General features: G+C 36.9%; 1 protein-coding gene across 6 annotated transcripts in view; it reads right to left on the minus strand.

The window, feature by feature from the left end:
• LOC124110784 (inositol 1,4,5-triphosphate receptor associated 2-like) overlaps positions 1–24,451 on the minus strand; it is a 177,356-nt gene that overhangs the window by 30,674 nt on the left and 122,231 nt on the right. For all 6 annotated transcript variants that reach the window (XM_048384574.1, XM_046470217.2, XM_048384575.1 and 3 more), the window contains exons 30-31: positions 4,630–4,660; positions 3,464–3,604 (exon numbers count right to left, since the gene is read on the minus strand). In XM_048384574.1, coding sequence (XP_048240531.1) covers positions 3,464–3,604; positions 4,630–4,660 — 172 coding nt within the window. The remainder of the gene's footprint in view (positions 1–3,463; positions 3,605–4,629; positions 4,661–24,451) is intronic.

A 24,451-nucleotide genomic window follows, 5' to 3' on the forward strand; every position in this document is an offset into this window, starting at 1 on the left:
TCCAGCAAAATCACTTTCAGTAATTACATATTTACTTGTTCACTGGTTTTCTTCAAATGCTCTTTGAACACAACCACATGTCAAAAAGGACAACTTCTCAAAATTATGGAACTCTTTCTGAGTAAACTGATCCAACCCACAATATTACAGGGCACTGCCAATGGGCTCATAATAACTACCCTGGATGTTTTGTAGTGTATTGTCAGAAAAAGGCACATGAGTGTACACAAATCATCATTGGAGTAGGTATCCATCTACAGTCAAGTCCTGTTAATCCGAACATCGATGGTTGCATATGATTATGTCGGATTAACGAGTATGTCAGGTAAGCGAAATTAGTATCAACGTTTGTGATCGAAATTCGGACAATTATACGATAGATAACAATTGAAACATGTAATAAAAAAATATAAAATAAATATTCATATTGTTATGTTACATTGTTGGCGGAATGTTTTTTAATCATGCAACCTCTAAAGTTTAACACAAAACAAACGGTTACGGACTGTATGACTTATTCAAAATACTTTAATAGCATAGTCTGGAATGGAAGTTGTAACTTTGAAACTGTTACTGCAAAGCTTAAGAAAGGTGCTTTCTAAGTGGCTAATGTTGACTTCCTGTTAGTCATTTCATTGGTAGGTCATAGTTCGCGAAAGGTTGCAATTGTTCTGGCATGACCTGTAATGGGATGTCCTCGCCGATAGTGAGAACTTGTATCTAATTTTAATGAGATTGAGATAATCTAAGCATGCGATTAATCCTGTTTTCTTTATTTAAAGCATTAATTGTTCATTGTTAAGCAAGTATATCTCGGCTGCCATTGTAATATGCAGCTACCAGCCAAACACGGGCTGTGTACTCACGGGCAGATGACCACCGAGTACGCTGATCACTGTGTCCGAAAAACATGACTGATTAATGTGTGATATCGGTAATTTGTTGCAAATTAAGTGTGTCAGAGTCGGAGTGAGAGACTGTCGGATTAACAGGTCTAAATAGCACTGATTTAATCGGTTCCCATCATTAGTGTCGGATAAAGCTGATTGTCGGATTAACGAGACTTGACTGTAGATGTATGAGCAGTGGCAACTAACAAGTCTACCTCATGTAGGACAAGCTTTACAATGAATACTAATCCTGTACATTACTGAAAACACACTAGTCTATCTCATAGTCCCTGAACCATAACATTTTCCCTTCTGTCAAGCCCTTTCTGCAATGCAAAAGCTCTACATGAAGCATGTCTAGATTTTACCCCTGAATCTCCATACTCACTGGGGCTCCTTTTCAGTTTAAATGTTTCTGTCAAAATTATAGACTAAGCAAATGCACCTACAAATCAAGAACATATCAGACAAAAATCAACAAGTGACTACCAGTGCAATAACAAGTTTCTGTTGTCTCTTGTCTTGTTTGCACATAGAGGATGCGGATGTTGCCACTCAATGTTTACATTGCATGATAATTTAGTATAAGAGGCTCACTTAGATATAAGAGGCTCACTTAGATCACCCTGAATGTTGAGACATGATTTACCTGATGACAACAGGTTGAGTGCTCTACACACAGGTGAGGGAAGAGACATAAAAGCCCCTCACACACTGCTCAACATCTGTTAACATGGCCTAACACTATCTGTGGCTTATACAATCTACTGACCCAGTTCTGAAGTAAGATATGGACTGATGATGTTTTTCTATGACTCAAACTTGTCTGTTTCCATTGACATCCCTTATAGGATTCATGGGAGAAAAAGTATTCAAGTATTCAATTTCAACCTAGTTAAGATCATGTGAGTGAGTGAGTGAGTGAGTGAGTGAGTGAGTGAGTGAGTGAGTGAGTGTGGACAAATGGCATGTGGCCTTTTTCCTAATTTTATCTTTGTTTACAGCAGAGTTTTCTGCATCAATACCAAATTTCAAAAACACATTAAGGACATTTTGGATGATAACAAATCAATGTCTGAGAAAATTAACCACTCTGAAAGCCTTTATCAGTATGTTGTAACAACAAGAGTTGGAACAGGGGACCAGGGTCCTGTTCCACAAAGTGATCTTAGCACTATGACTGTTTAAGTCTATGTTAAAATATGGGAGTTACGATCGTCTTCGTGCTAAGATCGTTTTTGTGTAATGTCATCCAGTTCTGCTCTGGATATCTAGACAGACAGACAGACAGACAGACAGACTGTCTGTCGGATATCTAGAAGTATGTTAGTATACTGCCTGGCCACAAATGATGGATGGAGGATACACAGAAATGTTGAGAGTTATTATCCTGGTCAAGGAGCAATCAAATTGCAAACTCCGATCTAAGAGGTGATATCATGTGTTATATATTATAAGAATATGGTACTTAACATTTCTGCTAAAGTAATCAATCCACATGAAGTGGAGGAAGTCAATGTCTGTGTAACAATAAATTTCCAAAGAAATTCTATACAAGCAATAATTTTTACTTGGAAGGCAGCAGCAGCCTGTATGCAGTAAAAACCAATGGATAACGATGGTATCAGGGTGACCTTGGCCTATTTGCACCCATGTTATTACCAATGAAGAGTAAGTCCCTTACAAGTTGTATCTATTCATAATTCCTATTAAAACTAAATTATAGGTATCACTAGCACCAGCAGGGTAGAGGTGTGAGGGGAGTGCATATGTGATAAAACTGATGATGTGAGAGACTGTTGCTCTGGGTGAGATATGAGAGTTGTCAGGCCATGTGGCTCCGACCTCAACTAGAGGGTTAGCCATGTCAAACTGTCCCCTCTTTTCCAGAACCATCCCAGTCAACCAGTCCTCTCTTTTCCAGAAACATCCCAGTCAACAAGCACTATCTTATCCAGAACCCTCCCTTTCAACCCACCCTGTCATCAGAAGCCTCCCTGCCCACCAGTCCTCTATTCTCCCCTCCCCATCTTCTTTTCCAGAACCCTCCCGGTCAACCCATCCTCTCCTTCAATAACCCTCCCTGTCAACCAGTCCTCGCCTTCAATAACCCTCCCTGTCAACCCTTCTTCTTTGCCAGAACCCTCCCTGTCAACCCATCCTCTCCTTCCAAGAACCCTCCCTGTCAACCAGTTATTTATCAGATTACTTATCAAATTCATTGTCTGCTTAACCAAAGAGAAGAAGACCCCATATAGACCACACTTAAAATCTGCTGTTCTTAATTTTGCGAATGATAAAGGAAAGCAACATTTTTAGGATACCATAATTACTAATCTGAATAAAACAATACTTAAACAAAACATCTTCACCACATTTCTCCATTTAGGTTTACCCTTGTTAAACTCTTGAAGTTGGACTTGAGTATAAAAGCCTGCATCAATTTTCACCCTATTTGTTCCACAGAGAAAATCTATAAACCAAGATAAATTTGAGCTTGGCCTCATGAATATGAAGAAAATGAAAGAACCACTACTTTAAATCCAATTAAGCAATAAATAAAACCTGCTCACCTCTGCTGCATCTCTGAGCCCACCAAGCTCTCTATCCACATTCTCCTCCGCCAAATCTCGAGACCTTTCCTGGATACCTTTCCGTTTTTCCAGGGTCAACTTGTCGGTCTTGAAGGCCAGCGCCAGGCTGCAGAACTTCCTCTACAAACAACATGTCCACAGTTTAAATTTTAGGACTGATTGAATACTTACAAATAATTCTTCATAGTGTTAACTGAGAATATTTCTCAGAATCTATGACTAGATTAGCCACATCTAGTTGAACAGTGATGAAGATCAAATGTAAAACTGAAAGGTTACATAAGGAATAATTTATCAATTATATAACAAATTCAAAAACAGATGCAACCCTCAAAAATAAGACTTCAATATTTTTTCTTGGGATATTCTCATGTATTTGAATGATAATGCAAAGACATCTTATAATCTCAGTATTGAATTATGGCTGAACAAATACATTGAAAGCACCTGCCAGGTATTAGGCCATACTTATATTGCCTATCAAAACAGACTCAGCGGTGGTATTGTTTGGGCTGTTGAGACTAATACATATTAAGCATTTCTAGAGGCATGGCACACTTAATCTGTTTATCCATGTCTTAGTTAAGGCCTACCTTTTGCCCAACAGTAGGTCTGAGGATTACATACCAGTAAGACTCTGTGCTATGTTATGTCACAGATGGAGAAGAAAATATAAACTATGACAACACCTTTTTTTTAATCCATACAGATCCATATATACTGACACTTTGAAAACTCATATTCAAGGTTTTGAAATATTTGGCAAAATGGACACAAAAATGAAATTAAGTTGTTCAGGATATTTAGGTTTGAGATAATCAAATGCAACAATGTTGTCGTACAGGTTCAAATCTCATTTTTTAGATATACTGCCAAAATCATTTTCGTTTTATTCAAGTTAAAGTTGATAATGCCTTTTCAGTGTGTTTCAGTATGTTTTGTCAAATCTGAAAACCTACTTAGAGAAATCATAGATGTAATGACTAGGCAAAAATAATTCTTTTTGAATAATGACAAACAAAATACAGAAAAATATACATACTTAAATCTCATTTTGTAATAATATTTTTTTAACAAACTAATTAATGAAAATATGTTCCTTCGGAAATATTAGACAACTGGGTGAGAAAATAAGTCTTACTTACCTCAATCTCATTTTCAGGAAGTTCATCAACACTGAAAACAAAACGAAGCAAATTAATACACAGATCAAACAATTCATGTTAGACATGATGCTCGGACGCTAGACAGAATCCGATTAAATGAAACAGTAAATGAAAATATAGTTCCATCTGAAAAACAAAAAGAATGATGCTCTGAACACTGTGCTTCTTACCCTTTGGCCACCTTTAGCGCCTGCTTGACTAGTTTGTGAAATGCTGCCATGTTTCACAAGTGGTTAACATGCCAGGAACGGAGTCAGTCACACTTCCCTAGAGGAGCGTGGAAGTACATTGATCACACTGAAGGTCTGCCTGCCTGCACAGTCCAATGTAATGTTAGCCTGACGCCAATCTTTGTTATAGAAAGCTTACTCTGCATGTGATTAAACTGATAAGCAAGGCACAAGTTTCGCAGTTCCTATGACCACTGAGACCCTGTCCGATCAGGAATTTCATGCATGTCAATGAGATTCTCAGACCTCCATCATGATGGTTCACCAGCAACTGCCCAGCATCTGAAATCTCACTCTGACACCTTTTATAAATTGCCACAACAAATGTTCACTGTATTTGAAAGCAAGAGGCATGTACAAAAAGTGATGTTCTGGTGGTGGTCATTATTGTCGAGGTTCCCAAATGATGAATGGAACAAGCTTGTGGGGTCTATACAACTCTGCAGGGATCGGTCATTTGTCTCACTTGACCGCAGGCAGACAGTAACTCACATAGTATTTCCAACTAGTCCAGTAATCCCCAGGTCATTACACTGCTGGGTTATACTCTCATTATTGTCCAGCTATTGTTTTGCCTGCTTCCCTCTCTATGGCATATTACCAGATCTTGTATAAAGGCATATGTCAGCACAATGGGGATTACATGGTAAACTGTTGGTGTGACACAGAATGGATAAAAGAGGTGCATCTCCCAATTGTACTTCTTTAGATTTACTGTGTAAGGGAAAACTTGGTAATGAGGCTCTGCCTGGGATTTGATGATGTGACACTTATCGGTGAGAGTTTCCATTGTTGACCTTCAAGTGTTAGCTGAGTTACAGTAATTGTTATTATAGTCAGTGACTGTAACTATCTGATACAGTTCTATACCCCAATTGAAGTCTTTTGAATAAACCAATCTTACCCAGCTATCCATCACATTAGCAGAAGGTTTTCCAATTCAAAAGTTTTTACTATTTATACTGATCCAAAAATCAATCTATTGTTTTTGAGATGCATGCTTCAACATAAATAAAGAAGTTCTTATCCATAAAATGCTTCATGTCTTCATGCTGCAGTAAACTTGTCCATCTCAAATTCCATCTTGAATGTCATGCTTATGTTGAACAAACCGGCCCAAAATGTCTTCTTATGTAAGAATCATTATACTTGTACACATATCTCAAACTTCGAGATTCACGTTCACATAATATCTCAAACCTAGAACTACAGTATGTGTACAGTTCTAACTGAAACAAACATATTAAGAGAATATTCATTCTGCAGCATCTTCACCCTCTAAAATGTCATATCAACCAAAATGCAAAACTGAATAAATTCCCCCCTACTTTTCAGCAGGGGAATATGTGGGGAATATGATTTGGGCTGTTATCAAGTAATCTCTCCCATGGAACTGTATAATATTGCTTGTCAGACAAAGATAGCAGCTTATTCTAATAGTGCCTCATATGGCTGGGAGCTAAGCCCCAATTGTTGAGTCAGTATTTGCAGACACATCCTCAGAATAATTCCATTTCAGAGGCTTCCAGTATTAACTAATATCTTTTGATAAATGACATCCCTGAGAACTGGGTTGTTTACTTTCTTCAAATTCTGAAAGCTGATATCTTTTCAACCAGGTTTTCATGTTTGTTCAAACTGAATCTAATTTGGGCTGATTATTGACTGATTTGTTTTTCAGTTTGCCAGCAGAGATTGCTATCATTACTAGTTTAGGCACATGGATGATAATCACCTGGCATATCCAAAATTTCAAAATCTTTGTCCAAAGTACAACACAAACAGGACATAAGATGGATTAAAATATTTAAAAAAAGAAAGGCAAACATGTACAATACTTAAAAAAAACCTGATATATCTTTTCCAAGAATAAATATTCATTAAAACCACAATACAGAATAAATCATTTTTGACATATTGTATCAAACATGCTTATCAATAAACCTATAAACCTATATACCAATAAACTGTAACACCTTTAACACCAATTACCCTCCCCTCGGTAATACACAAACAGTCGCGCTAGCTTCTGTAACATTGACAGTTCCATGTAGGGTGGGTGGTATGCCTCAGGCTGAGATAGGACAAGATAAGTTAGTAGGAAAACACTGTGATGTCACTACCACAGGGGTGGTACAACTCCAATTAGTCCTTCACTTGAACCTTGTAGCACCCTCGGTTATGACCCAGAACAGTGGACTAGTTATATATGCTTATACTTCTAAAAGTTCATCATGCAATCTCATACATTAAACTCATAGTGATGATTCAAACAGACATTGTAAGCCTAAAGCTTAAATAAAACATTGTAAGTCCAAAGTAGATCAAGTTTTTAAAAACAAGAAGCTGTGAGGTAAGATCAATGACAGCATTTTTGCTTTTCAATCACCAATATAAAGAAGTAAATGTGAATACTAAACTTTGGAGGAAGTCTATTTTGCTTCCTGCCGAATCCGAATTAATTTCAGCAATGAAAAAACTTCAATGTAGTTCAGTTAGAAGATTAACAAACTATGTTTCCATAGGGTTTGCTTACCTGTAGATTTAACCAAGCAAAATTGAATTTGGAATTGAACGAGCAGGTGTTTCAATTTGAGGTGGTTATTGTGATTTGAAAGCACTGACTGACCAATGGGAATAAAGTATTTTTCAAATTCATAGTAGAACATGGGATGATAAGTAACTGTTAACTGATAATTCATCATGACAAAAAATCAGTTTATATTTCATTTAAATTTCACCCAGATGACAAATGTTTAAATAGATTAATCAAATATACCAACAACGTTTTACAAAATTTATTCTTATTTTGACCACCCAACATATTTTTCCTTTTCTTTCCAAAACCAAGTGATTACTAAAGGCATTAGTACAGTGAAGGTAAAATCAGGCTTGGTGGTTGTGAGAATATTTAACTCACTTGACAGTTAATCAATAGTTTACAGCTGTTGATAAATTTAAGAGAAAAAAGGATTGTTTTATTCACACAGAAATAGGTGTTAAATCTAATTTGAAAGGCCAAACAAGCATGCCTGTCAAAACAGATTAGCAAAGAACCATCAGGGTATTTCAAATGAATAAGTCGTGATCTAGAAACGTCAAATGATTCCACTAAATGTCCTAAAACTTTGACAAGAACAAAAAGTGTCCAATCATCATGGAGTCTGTGTATAAAAATACCCGATGAGTAAACCTTGCAATTATGCATGATTTACAATAGTGTTGAACAAAGCTGCTAATGTGGCAGAACATAAGAATTCATTTTCACACATAACATGAGGGGATGACTTTGGATCTTTGTTTGTTTGCTTCTTTGCTAGTTAACACTGCACTCCAGAATATTCTAGCTAAGTGCCTGCATTCTGTAAATAATCAAGTCTGGACCAAACAATCCAGTGATTGACATCATGAGCATCGATCTACACAATTGGGAAAAAATGACATATATCAACCATATCATCGAGTCCAATCCGATCCAGTCAGTTGCCCCAACAACAAGCATGGGCTGCCGAAGATCAATTCTAACCCCGATCTTCAGGGGGCCTATCTCATGATAATACAAAGAGTAAACTGGTGACTGGTCATACTGAACACAAAAAAAGAAGAAATATTTTTTGAATTTCTGAACATTTGGTTTGAAGGTAAATTTCAATGTCATTTAAAGTAAGAGAGTCATGTCTTGAGGAAGCACTTCACCCTTTGAAAAACAGCTGGTGTCAAGTAAAAATAAATTTTAATGGCTGAACATGCACTGGATATAGGATCTGGTATTCAGTTACATAAAATCCACTGACATCAAATCTGTATCTATTAACTGTGATCATATTTCTAGTAAGATAACATGACACAGTAATAATAAAAACACAAGAATTTTACTACACAACACTTTAAGTACTAATGCTGAAGTACCATGCTTAACAGTACTAAATTTATATTACCAGGTATTAATTTTTCATTCTAATAAGAGCTAAATCCATCCTTGCAGAATCTGACCACCCACATGCAATCTCCTCTCCAATTGCTATTCTAAGGCCACACACAATAAATGAATTGGTTCTATATGGCTTTTACACACAAACCATTCAATGAGGCAACCCTCATAGTCAGAGTGTCTATCACCTACCCTCCAATTACACATAATAACATCAAGTCAGGAATCACATAATCTTTGGTGAAAAACATTCCCTTTCCCATATCCCTGTTGACCAACATTGCAAAACCAAACTGCTAAGGTCAAGAGAAACTTGTTGATTAAATCAAGGAGATTGGGCTCATTACATGGGTGAAGGGATAGGAATAGAACTTAGACAGGGCATAGCCAGGAGGGTTGGGAGGGACAATTATGGGGGAAGTGGCAAAGGCGAAGGTTAGCTAAGATCAATGCTGTCAACTCTGATCAATATCTCTACAGAACCTATCTCTTCCAATCGACTCTGATGCATTGAGAACTTTTCTTGAGCCTAAATCTGGCTACCAAGACGTCACTTCTAAGAGGATTGTTTCAAATTTGAAAGAAAACAGTTTCTTTTCTTAGCCTTAACCATCTCTAGAGAATAGTGTGTAATTTTTTGGCAGAGTAGGCAAAGAAAACTATGACTCAGCTTGATGGACCATGATCAAGTGAACTGAAAGGAACCGCAACCATTGATGTGTCTATGTTTAACATTATTGAGTAGTGCATGCACCAGCTGTTCACATAAAGCATACACTGACATTCGTCTACAAAATAGAGTTCCGCTCAACTCAACGAAATAGCCCAGACTTTTTAAGTATTGATATCATCTGATTACCTTTGAATGTTATATAAAGGTTAGTAAAGAGATCATTGTTGAAACCACAGAAGTTATGAAGGCTGCATTCTTGAGACTAGGCGTGAATTTAGTGGGTTTGTATCCTGCTGGTGACATACCTATTACATCAAATTGTTCGTTTAAAACTGTTCAAAATGAAAAAAAGGAAGTTCTATCATTGTCAAGTGGTGTCTAACAATTCAGTTAGTTAATGCCAGTCAAAGACAAAGGAGTCAAGGTATAAGTCACGTTTTTCTAACTTAAAACATTCGACTAGTAGTTCAACTTAACTTTCATGTACAGACCGTTCCAGTAATTATTGAGCAAAAAGTATTTCAACATGAAATATATGTCTACTTTTAGTGTCCTTCATGTAATGGAGAATGAGTATTGACATTTTAACCCAGCAAGCTGATGGAGTTGTGTGTCAGCCTGGTCCCATCCCCCTGACTTTACAGACTGTAGATGGAGAAGATTGACAATCTGCTCAACTTGAAAAGACATACACATAAATAACTTCTTATTTACAGACGCTTACTGGAATCTATAAAAAAAAAGTAGGTAAATTTGGTCATAGTCTAGGTCATGCTGATCTGCTCTTTCATGGATGGGTATTGTTACTTGTGGAGCAATCAATAATACTAGTTTTTGCATCATATTGATTCAGGACATACAAGCATCTCCAAAGAATTCCTTGATGGAGCTAAGAACATAGCATCAGAGTGACCAAATCTAACCTCATCCTTGCACAATCACAACCCATTAACCTGATTAACATTAATTGTGGCTTGCTTCATAATTCATTATTTCAAGTTGATGGTATTTGTTTTAATAGTCAATGAGTTAAAATGAATTAAATCAAATAATAAGAATTGTGATTTAGATGTTATTTTCATAAAAATATATAGATTGTAGGGATTCTGGTATAGAACAGGTCCTCAGCATCCAATGCTTGCTGTACGAGGTGACTTAACAGATCGGGTGGCCAGGCTCGGTGAACATGGTTGATAGAGTGTCATCATACCCCAATGACATCACTGGATTGTCTGGTCCAGACTTGATTATTTTTCAGGTTGCCGTCACATAGCTGGAATATTGCTGAGTGTAGCATTAAACAACAAAAACACCCATAATATCTAGAATATATTAAATGTAGCTTTCGAAGAAATACTGACTCTATAAAAACACAATAAAAAAATGTCAGCTGATCTCCACTCTCCATACTGATGTTTAACTGACTTAAACATTGCAAGGCATGCTCCATAACAAAGAAAAGGATCTGTCAATATTTCTCCCTTGGTCTACACATGCCCTGTGAACATCACCGAGTCATCCAGCCACATAAACCACTATTCATCTGATGAAATGTAAAAACTAAACCTGCAAATTCATGTATATCCAGAAAAGGCTGAATGCCCCCATTAGCTAGCATTTATCATTATTACAAGCTCCATAACTTAACTATTCTGTTTGTATCAATTGATTTCTCTAGGCTATTAATCTCATTCAAAGGAAGATAATTAAGTTACACAATGAAAATGGATCCCTTTGTCTGTGATGCTTCGGGTAAGACTGGCCACATTTAACAGAAACTTAAAGAGACACCACCACAACCTGCTGGGAACAGCAATAACCAATGTAATCCATATTGCCAGTACCATGAAGGATAGACTATATTCACCTGTCTGGAGGGATGAACACAGTTCACACACAAAATAAAAAAAGTTTTTCACAGGCCTTTAGGAGTTGGAAGAACATAAAGACATAAGCCTTTCAAGGATAATATGTATATTGATTGTAGCAATGTTTCAGGGATACCTTTATCAGGTGAATACTAGTGAGTGAGTATGGTTTTACGCCGCTTTTAGCAATACTCAAGCAATATCACGGCGTGGGACACCAGAAATGGGCTTCACACATTGTACCCATGTCGGGAATCGAACTCAGGTCTTCGGCGTGACAAGAGAACACTTTAACCACTAGGCTACCCGACTGCGCTCAGGTGAATACTAAGTATTCAGACACAGCCAACTCCATCACTCTACTTTACTGTAACTGGCTTCTTACAAACAAAGAAGTTCTTATCCATAACAGTTTCATGTATTCAAAACAAAGAGTGCCCCATATTTTTCCAATATTCATTCAGGCCAGTCTTATCTTATTCCTTCTTAAAAGGACTTTCTCAGTCAAAATTCAAAGATTAAAAGAAGTAATTAGTTAAGAAACCTTTCAAACCACTTAAACTGATGATAAGAAATCAGAGTATTATTTTGAACTTAATAACAGGTTCCTCAGTAGTGAGTGAGCGAGGTTTTACACCCCTTTTAACAGTATTCAAGTTATATCATGGTGTATCAGCTTAATGTGGGAGGAAAGCCCGAAGTGATGCAGGTCTCAGACATTTACCACTTTGGTGAAATCCCCGGTGTTTATTCTAAACATGAAATTTTAAGTTGAAGGTTCAATTCACATCATGAAAGATTATTGTGCAAAAATATTGTTACTTTTAAGCAGTCAAAAATCAACTTGAGATCCAAATTAAAAGGCTGTTTATACAATCCAACTGTAAAACCTAGAACTATAACAATTTAAATCTCAGTGGGCATCTTGAAAGCAGAACCTCTCACAAGGTTACAATAAGATAGCAGGATAGCTACTGCCACTTTTGTCTATAGTAATGTAACAATAGTAAAGGCAAAAGTGGCAGTAGTTTTATAAATTCCCTCCACACAGTCCACAGTTTCTCTGTAACATCTTACATTATTTCACCACTACACACACTTCTTTATACAAGCTATATATCATACTGTCTGAAGCACCCATATAACTTTGTTCAATCGATACACGTTAACATGAGGATAGTTTTATTACTAACTGGGAGGCCTCAAATGTCAGCTGTATGACTCCTCGTATCTGCTTGATGTTCATACCTGTCGAATTCACACAGCAGACTTCAGGTATACATACTTACACACAGTCATAACTCACAATCCTTAAAGTACATCGTCCATATGCACATAATTACACCAAAAAAAGCAAGACTCTGAAAAGGTGTAGAATAATAAAACCTGTTGGCAATTGATGAAAATTAACTTATGCATGGGTGGACAAATGGCAATTGTCTAGCATCTCCCTGATCCCTGGCATGAACCACTGTCCTATCCCACTACATAAAAATAATGGAGAACTGTTTCTTGAAACTGCTTCATTTCCAAAGCTTGAGGAGTTAGTAGATTTACAAGTCAAAGATAAGGCATAATATACATCTTTAGAGGTTATTAGAAAAATCTGTGTTTTTCCCATTTCATTCATTGAAAATTCATGATTGGGCTCCCTGAAGCCCATCTTCCCAAGGCAAAAGAGTTAACTGACTATAAAAGTCCAGTTTCAACCCTTGCCGAACTAGGCTGGAACTATGGAGTTCTATTTTGGCTGGACTAATGAGCCTATGCATAGTCCTATCAAAATCATGTAATGAAATGAACATCCGGTTCGTCAACCACTGTGCAGATTTCGGACGATTCGAGGATTTGTTTAGCATGTGTACCACCAACTTGGGGTATTTTGCAAATCTTTTCAAGATTTTAATCAAGGTGCTCAAGTGATTTGATGCACTTCGCGAAGTAAGACCTGTTTTACCACAATATAGATTTTGATTACCCATCACCTTGACTTCTCGTGATATGAGAGGTGGAATCTGATTGGTTAACAGGAGGGACATAGAAGGGACGTAACTCCTCATAGCTACTGGTGGCGCTACGATCGAGCCCAGAGATTTCAGCCTAGTTCGGCAAGGGTGGGAACTGGCCATATGTAGTCCCCTTGTCTGGGGAAGATGCCTGAACCATAATCAGGAATGTGTTAGGTTATGGGATGATGAATTAAAATATTTTTATTGAAAACAATGATAGCATATCTTATCACTTTGTCCTGTGTGTCCCTGCAGTAGGTCAAGTATTCTTTAGTTATCTTTCACTTGCATTTGTTTTTTAAGTCAAGTATCTGTGCCACACTGCGTAGAAACTAGTTACAAAAATATGTACAGCTGAAAGTTTTAACATTTGGATTACTTTGCAAGCACAAGTTTTTGTTAAAGAAAATTAATTTTCGAATCTAATATTATAGATTTGTTGATAACACCTTGAAAATCTAAAAATATAACTTCAAGATAATGAAATATGTCATATAAGCTCATGCAGTGGAACACACACTATCTATGCTGTGCATACCCTATATAAAATAAACCTACAGTGAACCCCATTTTTCAGATTCTGTGATGCCATATATGTTAATAAATTTTGATTAATATGTACTATTTGACACACAAAACATGTAACACATTATTTATGATAATAAAGATAACCAATAAATATTAAAATATTTGTTTGTTTAAACTTACAATAAATATGTGTATACAGGGTACAGGTAACAAAATATGCCAATGTATCGTTATTTAATAACAAGCCTTACCGTTCTTCTTCAAACTTCTGGCAAAGATTGCGCACAGATTCCATGGATGTGTCACGCATTACGTAGAACTATACAACACTGCAGTAGTCGTTATGTGGACTATGAACTGATCAGATAATGTATGTTGGGTGTGCCTTGCAATGTGCTTGTTATCAGGTAAACCAGGAAGTAATTGGCGATCGGTAACATTAGTGAAACACAGGTAAAATATATAATGAGACCTCTCTTGTCAGCTTGGCAATATCTTAACATGCATAGGTAGTTCAATTCTCAGGTAGACACTACCTCAGCTAAAAAAACCCCACTAAAATATAAAAAAATAGTCGGATTTTAAGAAAATTGCTGACCATGCTTTATCTTTCAGTTATGACACAGCAAAATAACAGTAATTCTTTTTCATAATCATTCACATGCAAACCTGCCTATAAAGATTGACATATTAAACATAATCATTTATCACTCTTTGAAAGAGTGAACATTTTAATCAATTCCTTGGCCATTCTGTGTTAAAACACTTGGAATCTAACAGGAGTTGTAAGTACTTCTCATACGTCTTAGGTTCCGATATCCTTTTCACTGACATTGACAAATTTAGATTAATACTTTCTTCAATAGAAATGGCTCACTTAAGAAGTTAAGAAGTCACCTAAAGAAAAAAACATACATATTTTTAAGCTTCTTTCTAACATACCGTGCTGAAAGTCAATTTGTTTTTTCTTATTCAGATATTGGATCCTCATGTTCCAATTTTTTAAATAGTGGAAAAATAAAATTATTTTGTTAAACTGCTACTTTTTAGCAATTTTAAGTTATAGTTTTATTCTCAAACTTCAGGGTTCTACATGAGTAAGTCCAAATCCTGTATGATCCATGTTATAAAACATTCTCCTCATGAAACAACAATTGAAAGCTTTTGTCATGACAGCATCTGATAAATTATCAGATCAAGTTGGTTCCATCAGGCATATTTACCTTTGTATGAAAAGAGTCATGGGTAACATTCATCATTAGATCATCAACTTAATAACAAGTGTAGTAATTATCTGCAACATCATCATCAATAACATGGAACATTATCATAAAGTATAACATTTATGACATACATCTTAGGTTTGTTTCAAGGCATCAAAAGTGGACATCTGATTGAGGTTGCTGTAAATACATGTAACTGAGTTGGTAAGATTGGCCGATCATTTTGCCGAAATATATGTTAATAATATTGAATGAATTTCTTTTATTTAGTAAAAATAAATAATATAAATTACAAACATAGGTCCCGATGTACAAGGAACATGTTTTATTACCAGAGAGAATCACAACAAAATTAACCTGCTTAATTCAGTACAGTTTTGATCACATGATTTTTCCAATAAAGTGAATATGCATTTTTGTGGTAGAAATAATTAAATTTATTGACCCTAGTGTACATGGAACAGTGATATCGTGATGGGAGTTTGACCTCAGTGGCACTTATGGCCCAGTTATCTAAGCCACCACAAGTCACTGTGAAGAGTTGCATTCCTTGGGCTTGCCAGGGACTTATGATCAAGGGTTTGAATCCTGGTTCACTCTGATTATGTTTCTATGTTTGTCAGCCCATGTACCTTTGCTCATGGGTGTCACCAAAGTGGTAAACAAATAGGATCTCAGATCTAGCTAACAGAAAATACTGTTAATCGTGGCCTTGAACCACAATCTCTCACTCATTACTGATGACAGTATGCATCTATGACCCTCTACTGATGCAGTCTGTGTCAAAAACTTTAGCCCGAACCTATCACTATACAATATTTTCTGTAGATCTTAGTATTAAGTATGGACTTTTATAAGCAATCAAACAATGAATACCCTATTCAGACACAGCATACTGACTCCGAGCCGACCAGTCCTTGTTTTAGCCCCTTAGTGCCGAGCTCCAGACAGGGTTACAACAAGTACCATCTTTTAACATCTTTTGGTATGACGCGGCTTGAGATCAAATCTCCGACCTTCCACTCTCCGGGCGGACCATGGTGGTGGTTAAACTGTTCTCACTCTTCGGACTTGTGGTTAAGTCACAGACTGATACATGATACTATTAATCTTAGAAACCTGATTGCTGCTTAATTACTAGATTAACATTTTCTCTTTAAGAATGTAAATAATTTTGTACATGATATGCATGTAGAAGATCAATTATTTTCATCAGCAAAGGGGTATTATCCTCGACCAAAGTGTTAAAACAATTATTTTCTGAACTAAAATCAATCTTATATCTGCTCATTACTGCATATAAATATATCCTAATTTCATACATTGATTGGAAAAAAACAACATAGTGTTAACAAGACCACAGAAAAAACATACCAAATATATGATTACAGACATCTTTTTTCAAAGCAATGTTTTTCAGAATAGTGCACATTTATCACACAAAATATCACTGTAAATCCTAAAACTCCATATGATCAGTTATATATGGAAGCAAATGTCATATTGACATTCATATTGAGATCAACTACAGTATGCTGCTTTCACCAGTATAGGAGTAAAATTACAGTGGAACACACCAACATAGGTTACCACAATGTGAAGTATTCCTATAAGTGTTTCCAAACCCTCTGCTTGATAAGCAAAACCACTCATCGCTGAGCCACATACCCCACCAGTGATCTAAATGTAATACCCACTTAAAATAGCCTTCACCAATACTGCAAAGTGCCCCTTCACTTGTCCTTGTATGGATTTGGCCATGTATGACAGGGTGACAGTAGAGGGAACGTTTAGGGACACGCACAATGACTAGTTCCCTCTCTGGGAGGTAGGACAATCTGATAAAGGCCCTTCTCACAAATCCTTTTAGATGTAACAAACAGTTTCATAACATGAAGCAGTAACATGACTTGTTCCTAAGTCCTTGGTTGCCATTGTATGTGAAGGCACTGTTAGATGTTTTATATGTTCATTTTTGCCCCAAGTAATGCAGGTCTTAGATGTTTACCACTTTGGTGAAACCTGTGGGTTTGGTTCTGACGAAGCTAGAAACAAAATCAGGGCTCATGATAATAGGTACGTACCTAAGGGATGCAACTCTGTACAGTGAATTGTGGTGCCTCAGACAAATGGGACATCCGTGCCCCTGAGGTCAAACTTGGAACCCAGTTATCAGTGTGCCAAGCATGGTATATTGACGTTGAATAAATACATCATGATATGACATATCCTTGGTAATATACTGAACCAAATTAAAAACTTCACAATCCTAAAATTTTAACATTTTGACCAGTTATCATTGTGGGCCCTTATTGTGTATTTAAACAGTAATGGCCACGTATTGTCTTCAGATAACACCCGTTTTTGTGCAGGTGAATCGATCAAAATCATGTGCACAGCACTATAGTGGCAAAAGTGGTTTTTCACGTGCAACTGGTCACGTGGCCATAATACCGGACGTGTTTTCGGCCGATTCTGACTCAATTACACAGACGTCAACGTCAATTGTGGGCACAGCGACGCTAACGATGGACTCAGAGGAATTGGAATCAAGTCGTCTTCAGTGATGAATCCCGATTTAATCTTCGATTTACTGATGGTAGGGCAAGGGTGTGGAGGCGCCGTCATGAATGTTACGCCCAGTGTTGTGTACAGGAAGTTGACAGATTTCGAGGCGGAAGTGTCATGGTGTTGGGTGCTTTCTGTGGCAATGCACGTTCCAGACTTCTTGTCATCTGTGGCAACCTCAACGCTGCTGCTTACCGTGACCAGGTACTGGCACCAGAACTTCTGCCTTTTATAGCAGCACATGGACCCGCTTTGATCTTCCAACACGACAATGCCAGACCCCACACAGCAATTTTGAATTTCCTTCAGAATGCAGGAGTCAATGTCATGGACTGGACGTCAAGGTCTCCCGACCTCAATCCCATCGAACACGTCTGGGATGCTTTTGGCAGAAGTCTGCGCACTCTCCAGAACCAACCACAGAATTTGCAAGATCTTGGCACCATTTTGCAGCAACAATGGCGTCGTCTTCCAAATCATGTTTTCACAAGCATCACAAGGTCCATGCTGAGGCGTTGAGTGGCAGTTGTCAACGCACATGGTGGCCATTCACGCTACTGAACTTGTGTGCCATCAGATTCTCGTGCTTGGGACGTATGATTTAAACTGTTGATGTTATTACCAAATAATGTAGGTGCTTGGAAAAAATTATGGTTACCACCGTTAATTAAAATCCTTCTTTGGACATTAATGATTAAAAATTACCTTCTCTGATACATTTGTCCGTTGTATATCATATGGGATTACTTTTAAAAATGTGAAGTTTTTAATTTGACTCAGTATATTATTCTATCATTACTGTTGATCAAGATGGCGCATCCACACACATCCATTATCAACGGGTGAAAGAGCTTCTTGTCGAAAAATTGAAAAATATTCTCTAAGAAGAAATAGATATGGCAAGACCATGTCAAACATTTCTCTTAAGGTAGGGTTATCCCAAACATATTCAAACCGCTGTGTCTGAGTCACAGCAGCCACAAAGTTGTCCATGGTGAGCTTTGGTGCCTAAGGAATCGAATGCCTGGGTTTGGGCACAGCAATGATCAATCCTTGAAAAGTTTCACAATCACCTGTACACCTGTTGCTCAGGGTAGGGCATTAGCAACATGCAGCAGTCAAACAAAATGACCACTGTTGCTCTTCATCTTTCTCCACCATGGTGATGCCATTTCACGCACTAAGCTGCTATATGTACTACATGTATATCATGTAGAAAATACCTTAACTCACAATAACCAGCGACACAGAACTCGGGTTTGATTTACATGTGTTAGCTCGGCCCAAAAATGCACTTGTGGAATGTTTCCAAGTCACTTAACCAAACAGAAGCAAATTAATATATAAAAATAAAAAAATAAACTTAAATCCTTCCTTAATCCTGCATGGGATTATGAATAATCCTGAACAGATAATAAAATTTAGTTACCCATAAACTTCTATACGTTAGTGGTGTTTTATTATGTTTAAAACATACTTTGTCTCTTAATGTAAGTGTGGAGGCAAATAAGGTGGAACAGCCCATCAGTTAGCCCCTTTGGAGGATTTTCAATTTACTGGTCCACTCATTACAGATTTGGTCTTAAACCCACCTCTATAAACACACAAGGTTAGTCTTAGATTTGGCATCACAGAAAAGTGAAAAACAGGTTTACTCTACTCTCTGTGTAGTGTAATAAAGTATAGTTTTCCTATGAACTAGTATAAAGTAATACTAAATCAGGGCAAAACTTTACTTTGTTACACAACATTGAGGGTAGAGTAAGCTTTATTTCTGAAATCAGTGTCTACTTTAACAACAGTTTCACAGAAACACTTTAGTATTTTGGGGTATCTTTTCATACAAAAAATTATGTGTGTTAAAAGTTTAAGTCAAAATAAAATAATCTATCAACAAATTAAACATCAATTTCATGAAAAAAAAAGTTGAAAAAAAATTACCGATCCATGCGGAATTTCTTGCAAAGACTACGAACAGATTCCATAGCTCCACTTCACACAGGTGAATAGTGCAGTACTGGCAGGGGGACTATCAGCTACTTACATAGTGTCTGTTCCTTTATCTTTACTTCATATATCCGTGTTTCTTATCATATACACCAGGAAGTCAATGAGAGGTAGCATTTGATAAACACCAATAAAACAGGTAGCATGTACTTATGTAGGTATCAAACACATAGACAGGTATAATCTTCCACATGAAAATAATAAAAAACAAACAACATCCTTTGATCTTGTTTTAAACATATTTATTTCCCAGAATGTGTGAAGCTGGATTGGTAAACAAGTAAGGACTTATGTCAATACCGCTCCTTTGATCTTTGTCTTGCTATGCTGAAATTTGCTTATCATAATATAGTCACATAACAATTTGATGTAATCCTGCAGATATTCTTACAATCATTCTTCAAAAGTTTCATTGCATCCGTGGTATAGTGGTAGAGCATCTTCCCGGAAACCGGAAGGTCTGGGGTTCGATCCCTAGCAAACGTCTAAAGATGATACCTGTCATTACTCTGCCTGGCGTTCGGCATTAAGGGGCTAAAACAAGGACTGGTTGGCTCGAAGTCAGTATGCTTTGTGTGAGTGGGGTATTCATGTTAAAACTGCATCATGGTATATCAGTGGGCTAGCAATATAGTCCGGACTAGTTCAAGCAGACATGCATGTATGTCGCTATATAATATACCATTAAGTGAAATAATCTTGAATATAACGTTAAACCCCATTTCACCTCAACTTCTTCAAATGGAGATTGGAGGCCCAGTCCTGATCGATGTCCTCTTCCCCAGAGTGAAAGGAGGACACAGCTATGTGGATGACAATGGTGTGGATGCTTCAAACATACACACATAGAGTGAAGCACTCCTAGCAACTAGCATGATAAGGGTAAGCAAGACAAACATGGGGGTAGGGGTCATTAGACCACAGCATGTGTGAAATTTGAATAACGGTCTAAAACTGATGAAGCTACATAGTGTAGTGCTTACAAAGACGCTGTGCACTGTGGAAGGCAATGTGAAGGAGTGAGTGAGTGAGTATGGTTTTACGCCGCTTTTAGCAATATTCCAGCAATATCATGGCGCGGGACACCAGAAATGGGCTTCACACATTGTACCCATGTCAGGAATCGAACCCGGGTCTTCGGCATGACGAGCGTACGCTTTAACCACAAGGCTACCCAATGTGAAGGAAACTGGTACATTTATACAAGGTTGGTTATTGAGTGTGTGAGATCAACCAGTATCTCCAGAGGAGTTATAGCATTCCTGAACACTAATTGGACAATTGACTTAAGCATTAACTGGGGGTTTAAATGGTCAAAGCTAATACCCTTGATCCCATTATAGAATATTTCATTGATGCTGCAATGTAATAACCATAAATACTCTTTGGATAGATGGAATATGGTAGAGTGCATGACTTAAATGTTCAATAGTTGTGACACCATAGCATAGAAATGTCAACTTGTGACACCACTTTTCATTTCAAGTGTGACAGTGGAGAGATCGGCGGTATTTCTCCACTCATAACTCTTGATACTTACATTTCTTACATATTTGTTGACATTTTGTTCAACTGTTATTATGAACAAGAAAAATACAATACTTAGGTAGTTATACAACATAGATATTGTACATTTACATAAAATAGTTAAGTCGCAAAAATGTCATTTGAAAGAAAGAAGTACAGTTTGATGCTTCCTTGCTTTAAGATGCACTTTCACATTACAAATGTGGTCATACGCATTTTCAGTTGATTTTTAAATGAATAATTCAGAATTATATTGAATTATATATAAAAGCTCACTACAAATCAGGTATTTAAGCCATGTTGATATTCATAAACATATAACTGTACTACAGGTTTGGGGTGTGTGTGTGTGTGTGTGTGTGTGTGTGTGTGTGTGTGTGTGTGTGTATGTCTAAAAATGTAGCTCAATAAGAAGTGATCTTTGGAAGAACTAGCACTTATTCTTTACAAATTTTAGGTACCCAATAATTAATTAAAACAGTTTAATTTGCAACATCTTCTTCAATAGTTCATTACATTTGCTGAAGCACTCAGAAATATTGAGACTTGTCTGCAATTGTTCCCCAAAGTATAGCTTTGGATTACAATCTTATAACATGAGATACTGAAACATCTTACAAAAAAAAATATATGGTCCATGAACTGTCAAATAACATTGAACGGAACCAGATACAATAGGCCTCTGAGCATTTGCAGAAAAAGACTCATAGAAAATCCCAACACTTTTATTTCCAGGATGTACTTTACTGGTGACAGTCCTTGGTTTTATTTATGAGACTGCACCAATACAGGGTTAGCCGCCAATCTTCACCTGAGACAATCATAAACTGGCGTGAATAAAAGCTTGATTAAAACAAAATCCTTTAGGTTTATAGCAGTTATTTCCATCAGCAAAGGGGCAATTTCCTGATTAATCTGGGCAGAATTCATTTAAAAAAAAAGCTTTCTAGTTAACCTGTATTTTCTTCTCTGTGTGCACTTGCATGTGTTTGGGATGGGTTTATGACACTGGGTTACAACCGAATCAGGATGACATGTTCTACTATTTTTATACAGCTATTTGAGTGCAGGTGATCATAAGAAAAGTCACAAATCTGTTTATATTAGAGTTGAGTAAAACCTGACTTATTGCGGTATGATGCATATCACGCTACAGACTGACAATACCACTCACTGAAATACAACTATAAAACTTTGGCATACAACCTTTTTGTTTGTTTGAGGACTTTTCAAACCCAAACTGAAAACAGAGTTTGCTATCGAAAAAGAAGGTGCTTATTTTTATCTTTATAGATCAAATAACCTCCTCTACCAAATGGTGGAAGTCCAAATATAATAGGACTTCAGGACAGCAGGACCCAAACACTTCTTGAGATAATGCTAGACCAATTCAAGATGTTTTGTTTTAAAGACTGGAAGAGAAGAAAAAAGAGCACTTTTCCACGGCAACTGTATGTAGTCAAGTGATTAAAGCATCTACAAAGACAGTTACTTAAGAAATAGTTTTTCCAGTTGATTCACAAAAGATAAGCTTTATATTCTGATGCTTTCAGAAAACTATAATAAACCTAAGATGGTGACAAACCAACACTTCTATTTATAGTAGACAAGTATGCACTTTTCATTCTTTTCAAGAAGACATTCCAAGAAAGTCAAATATCTAGCCTTCTATTTTACAAAATTTATATACACCTATAAATCAGGACTAAATCATACTTATGATATGCAGTTTTCCATTTTCAATAAAGCAAATTGGAATATAAGAAGGCAATAAAAAAACATACAACAAAAAACGCATAAAAACTAAAACAACATGAGCTGAAAGGCAGGAAAATAAGAGTACCAGGGTCTCAAAACCAGACTTGAGTACCCGATATCAATGGTCAATTGTCTTTTTGAAGCACCAGCTAATGTGACCAAACGATGTACCGTTTCTTCTTTGATGTCTGCAATCAAGTTAGACAAGTGAAGATGTGAGGTATCGTCCCAGAACATGAGTCCATCTGAACCCAACTGGTGTTCAAGCACCTGTAACAGTCCTAACAGAAACTCACTAATTAACCACTTGGTTACCCAGGAGTCAGGACAACTCATGAGTGAGTGAGTGAGTATGGTTTTACGCCGCTGTTAGCAATATTCCAGCAATATCACGGCGGGGGACACCAGAAATGGGCTTCACACATTGTGCCCATGTCGGGAATCGAACCCAGGTCTTCGGCGTGACGAACTAACGCTTTAACCACTAGGCTACCCGACCGCCCCGACAACTCATGAGAGTCAATAGTTTAAGACTAACACATGCACAACTGCTTCACAAATCAAACTCTAAATTTCATAAGCAACTTCCTCTTGCTATAGGCCACCACGCTGATAAATTGACAAGCTGTGACACAGAGCTTAAAGGTATACCGGACCACTTCCTGCTATCAAGAAAAAAAACCAGTGCAGTGTCAGCAATCTGATAAATATAAATGTCAATAAAAGTTCTCAGTTTACAATAAGGCCTTTATCAACAAAAAATAATTATTAAATTTATCTAGATGTTTTTCACATTGTTGCTGATATTGCTGTTATTCCCCCAACCCATTTTGAAATGATTGCAATACATATACCGGTACTGTTGGGAATTAACTTGAGAGTAAAGTAACATTCTTCTCAGGCAAGGAACATAAGTGACTGCCCTCACTGCTTTATCCAAATCTGGTGCATCTCAGAGAGATGGTGTCAGAACTATGACTGATGCTATGGGACTACAGTTGTACAATGACACAGAATCTTGGCACTGAAACAACCACAAGGAGGCTAGAGAGAAGTATCCAATTATGTATGCCTAGATGTATATGGGAATTTCTTGTTGGACCTAGATGGTTCCAACAATTTGTCTACTTTGAGTGAGTGATAATTGCTTAACGTTGCATCAGCAATTTTGCAACTATTCATAGTGATAATTTGTCCAAAAGGTTAAGGGTTCAAGAACTTTTGTTATGTGTTTATATGGCATATTACATGCATACTGACGTGAACATGCAAATGCTGGAACTACCCAGGGTTCATGTATGTTCTGGTTACATGATGACACAAGACTGTGTAAACAAAATATCAGCAAATACTAATCAGTGATGCCCCATTAGTGTGGTGACATTTCCAATACAATTAATGTGATATCTGAGATATTAGGGTCTCTTTTTGAGACAATAAACTAACATCTACTGAAAATAATGCCAAAGGACAACTTCA

The sequence above is a fragment of the Haliotis rufescens genome, unplaced genomic scaffold, assembly GCF_023055435.1.
Source record: "Haliotis rufescens isolate VD_foot unplaced genomic scaffold, xgHalRufe1.0.p SCAF_5, whole genome shotgun sequence".
NCBI classification, from domain to species: Eukaryota; Metazoa; Mollusca; class Gastropoda; order Lepetellida; family Haliotidae; genus Haliotis; species Haliotis rufescens.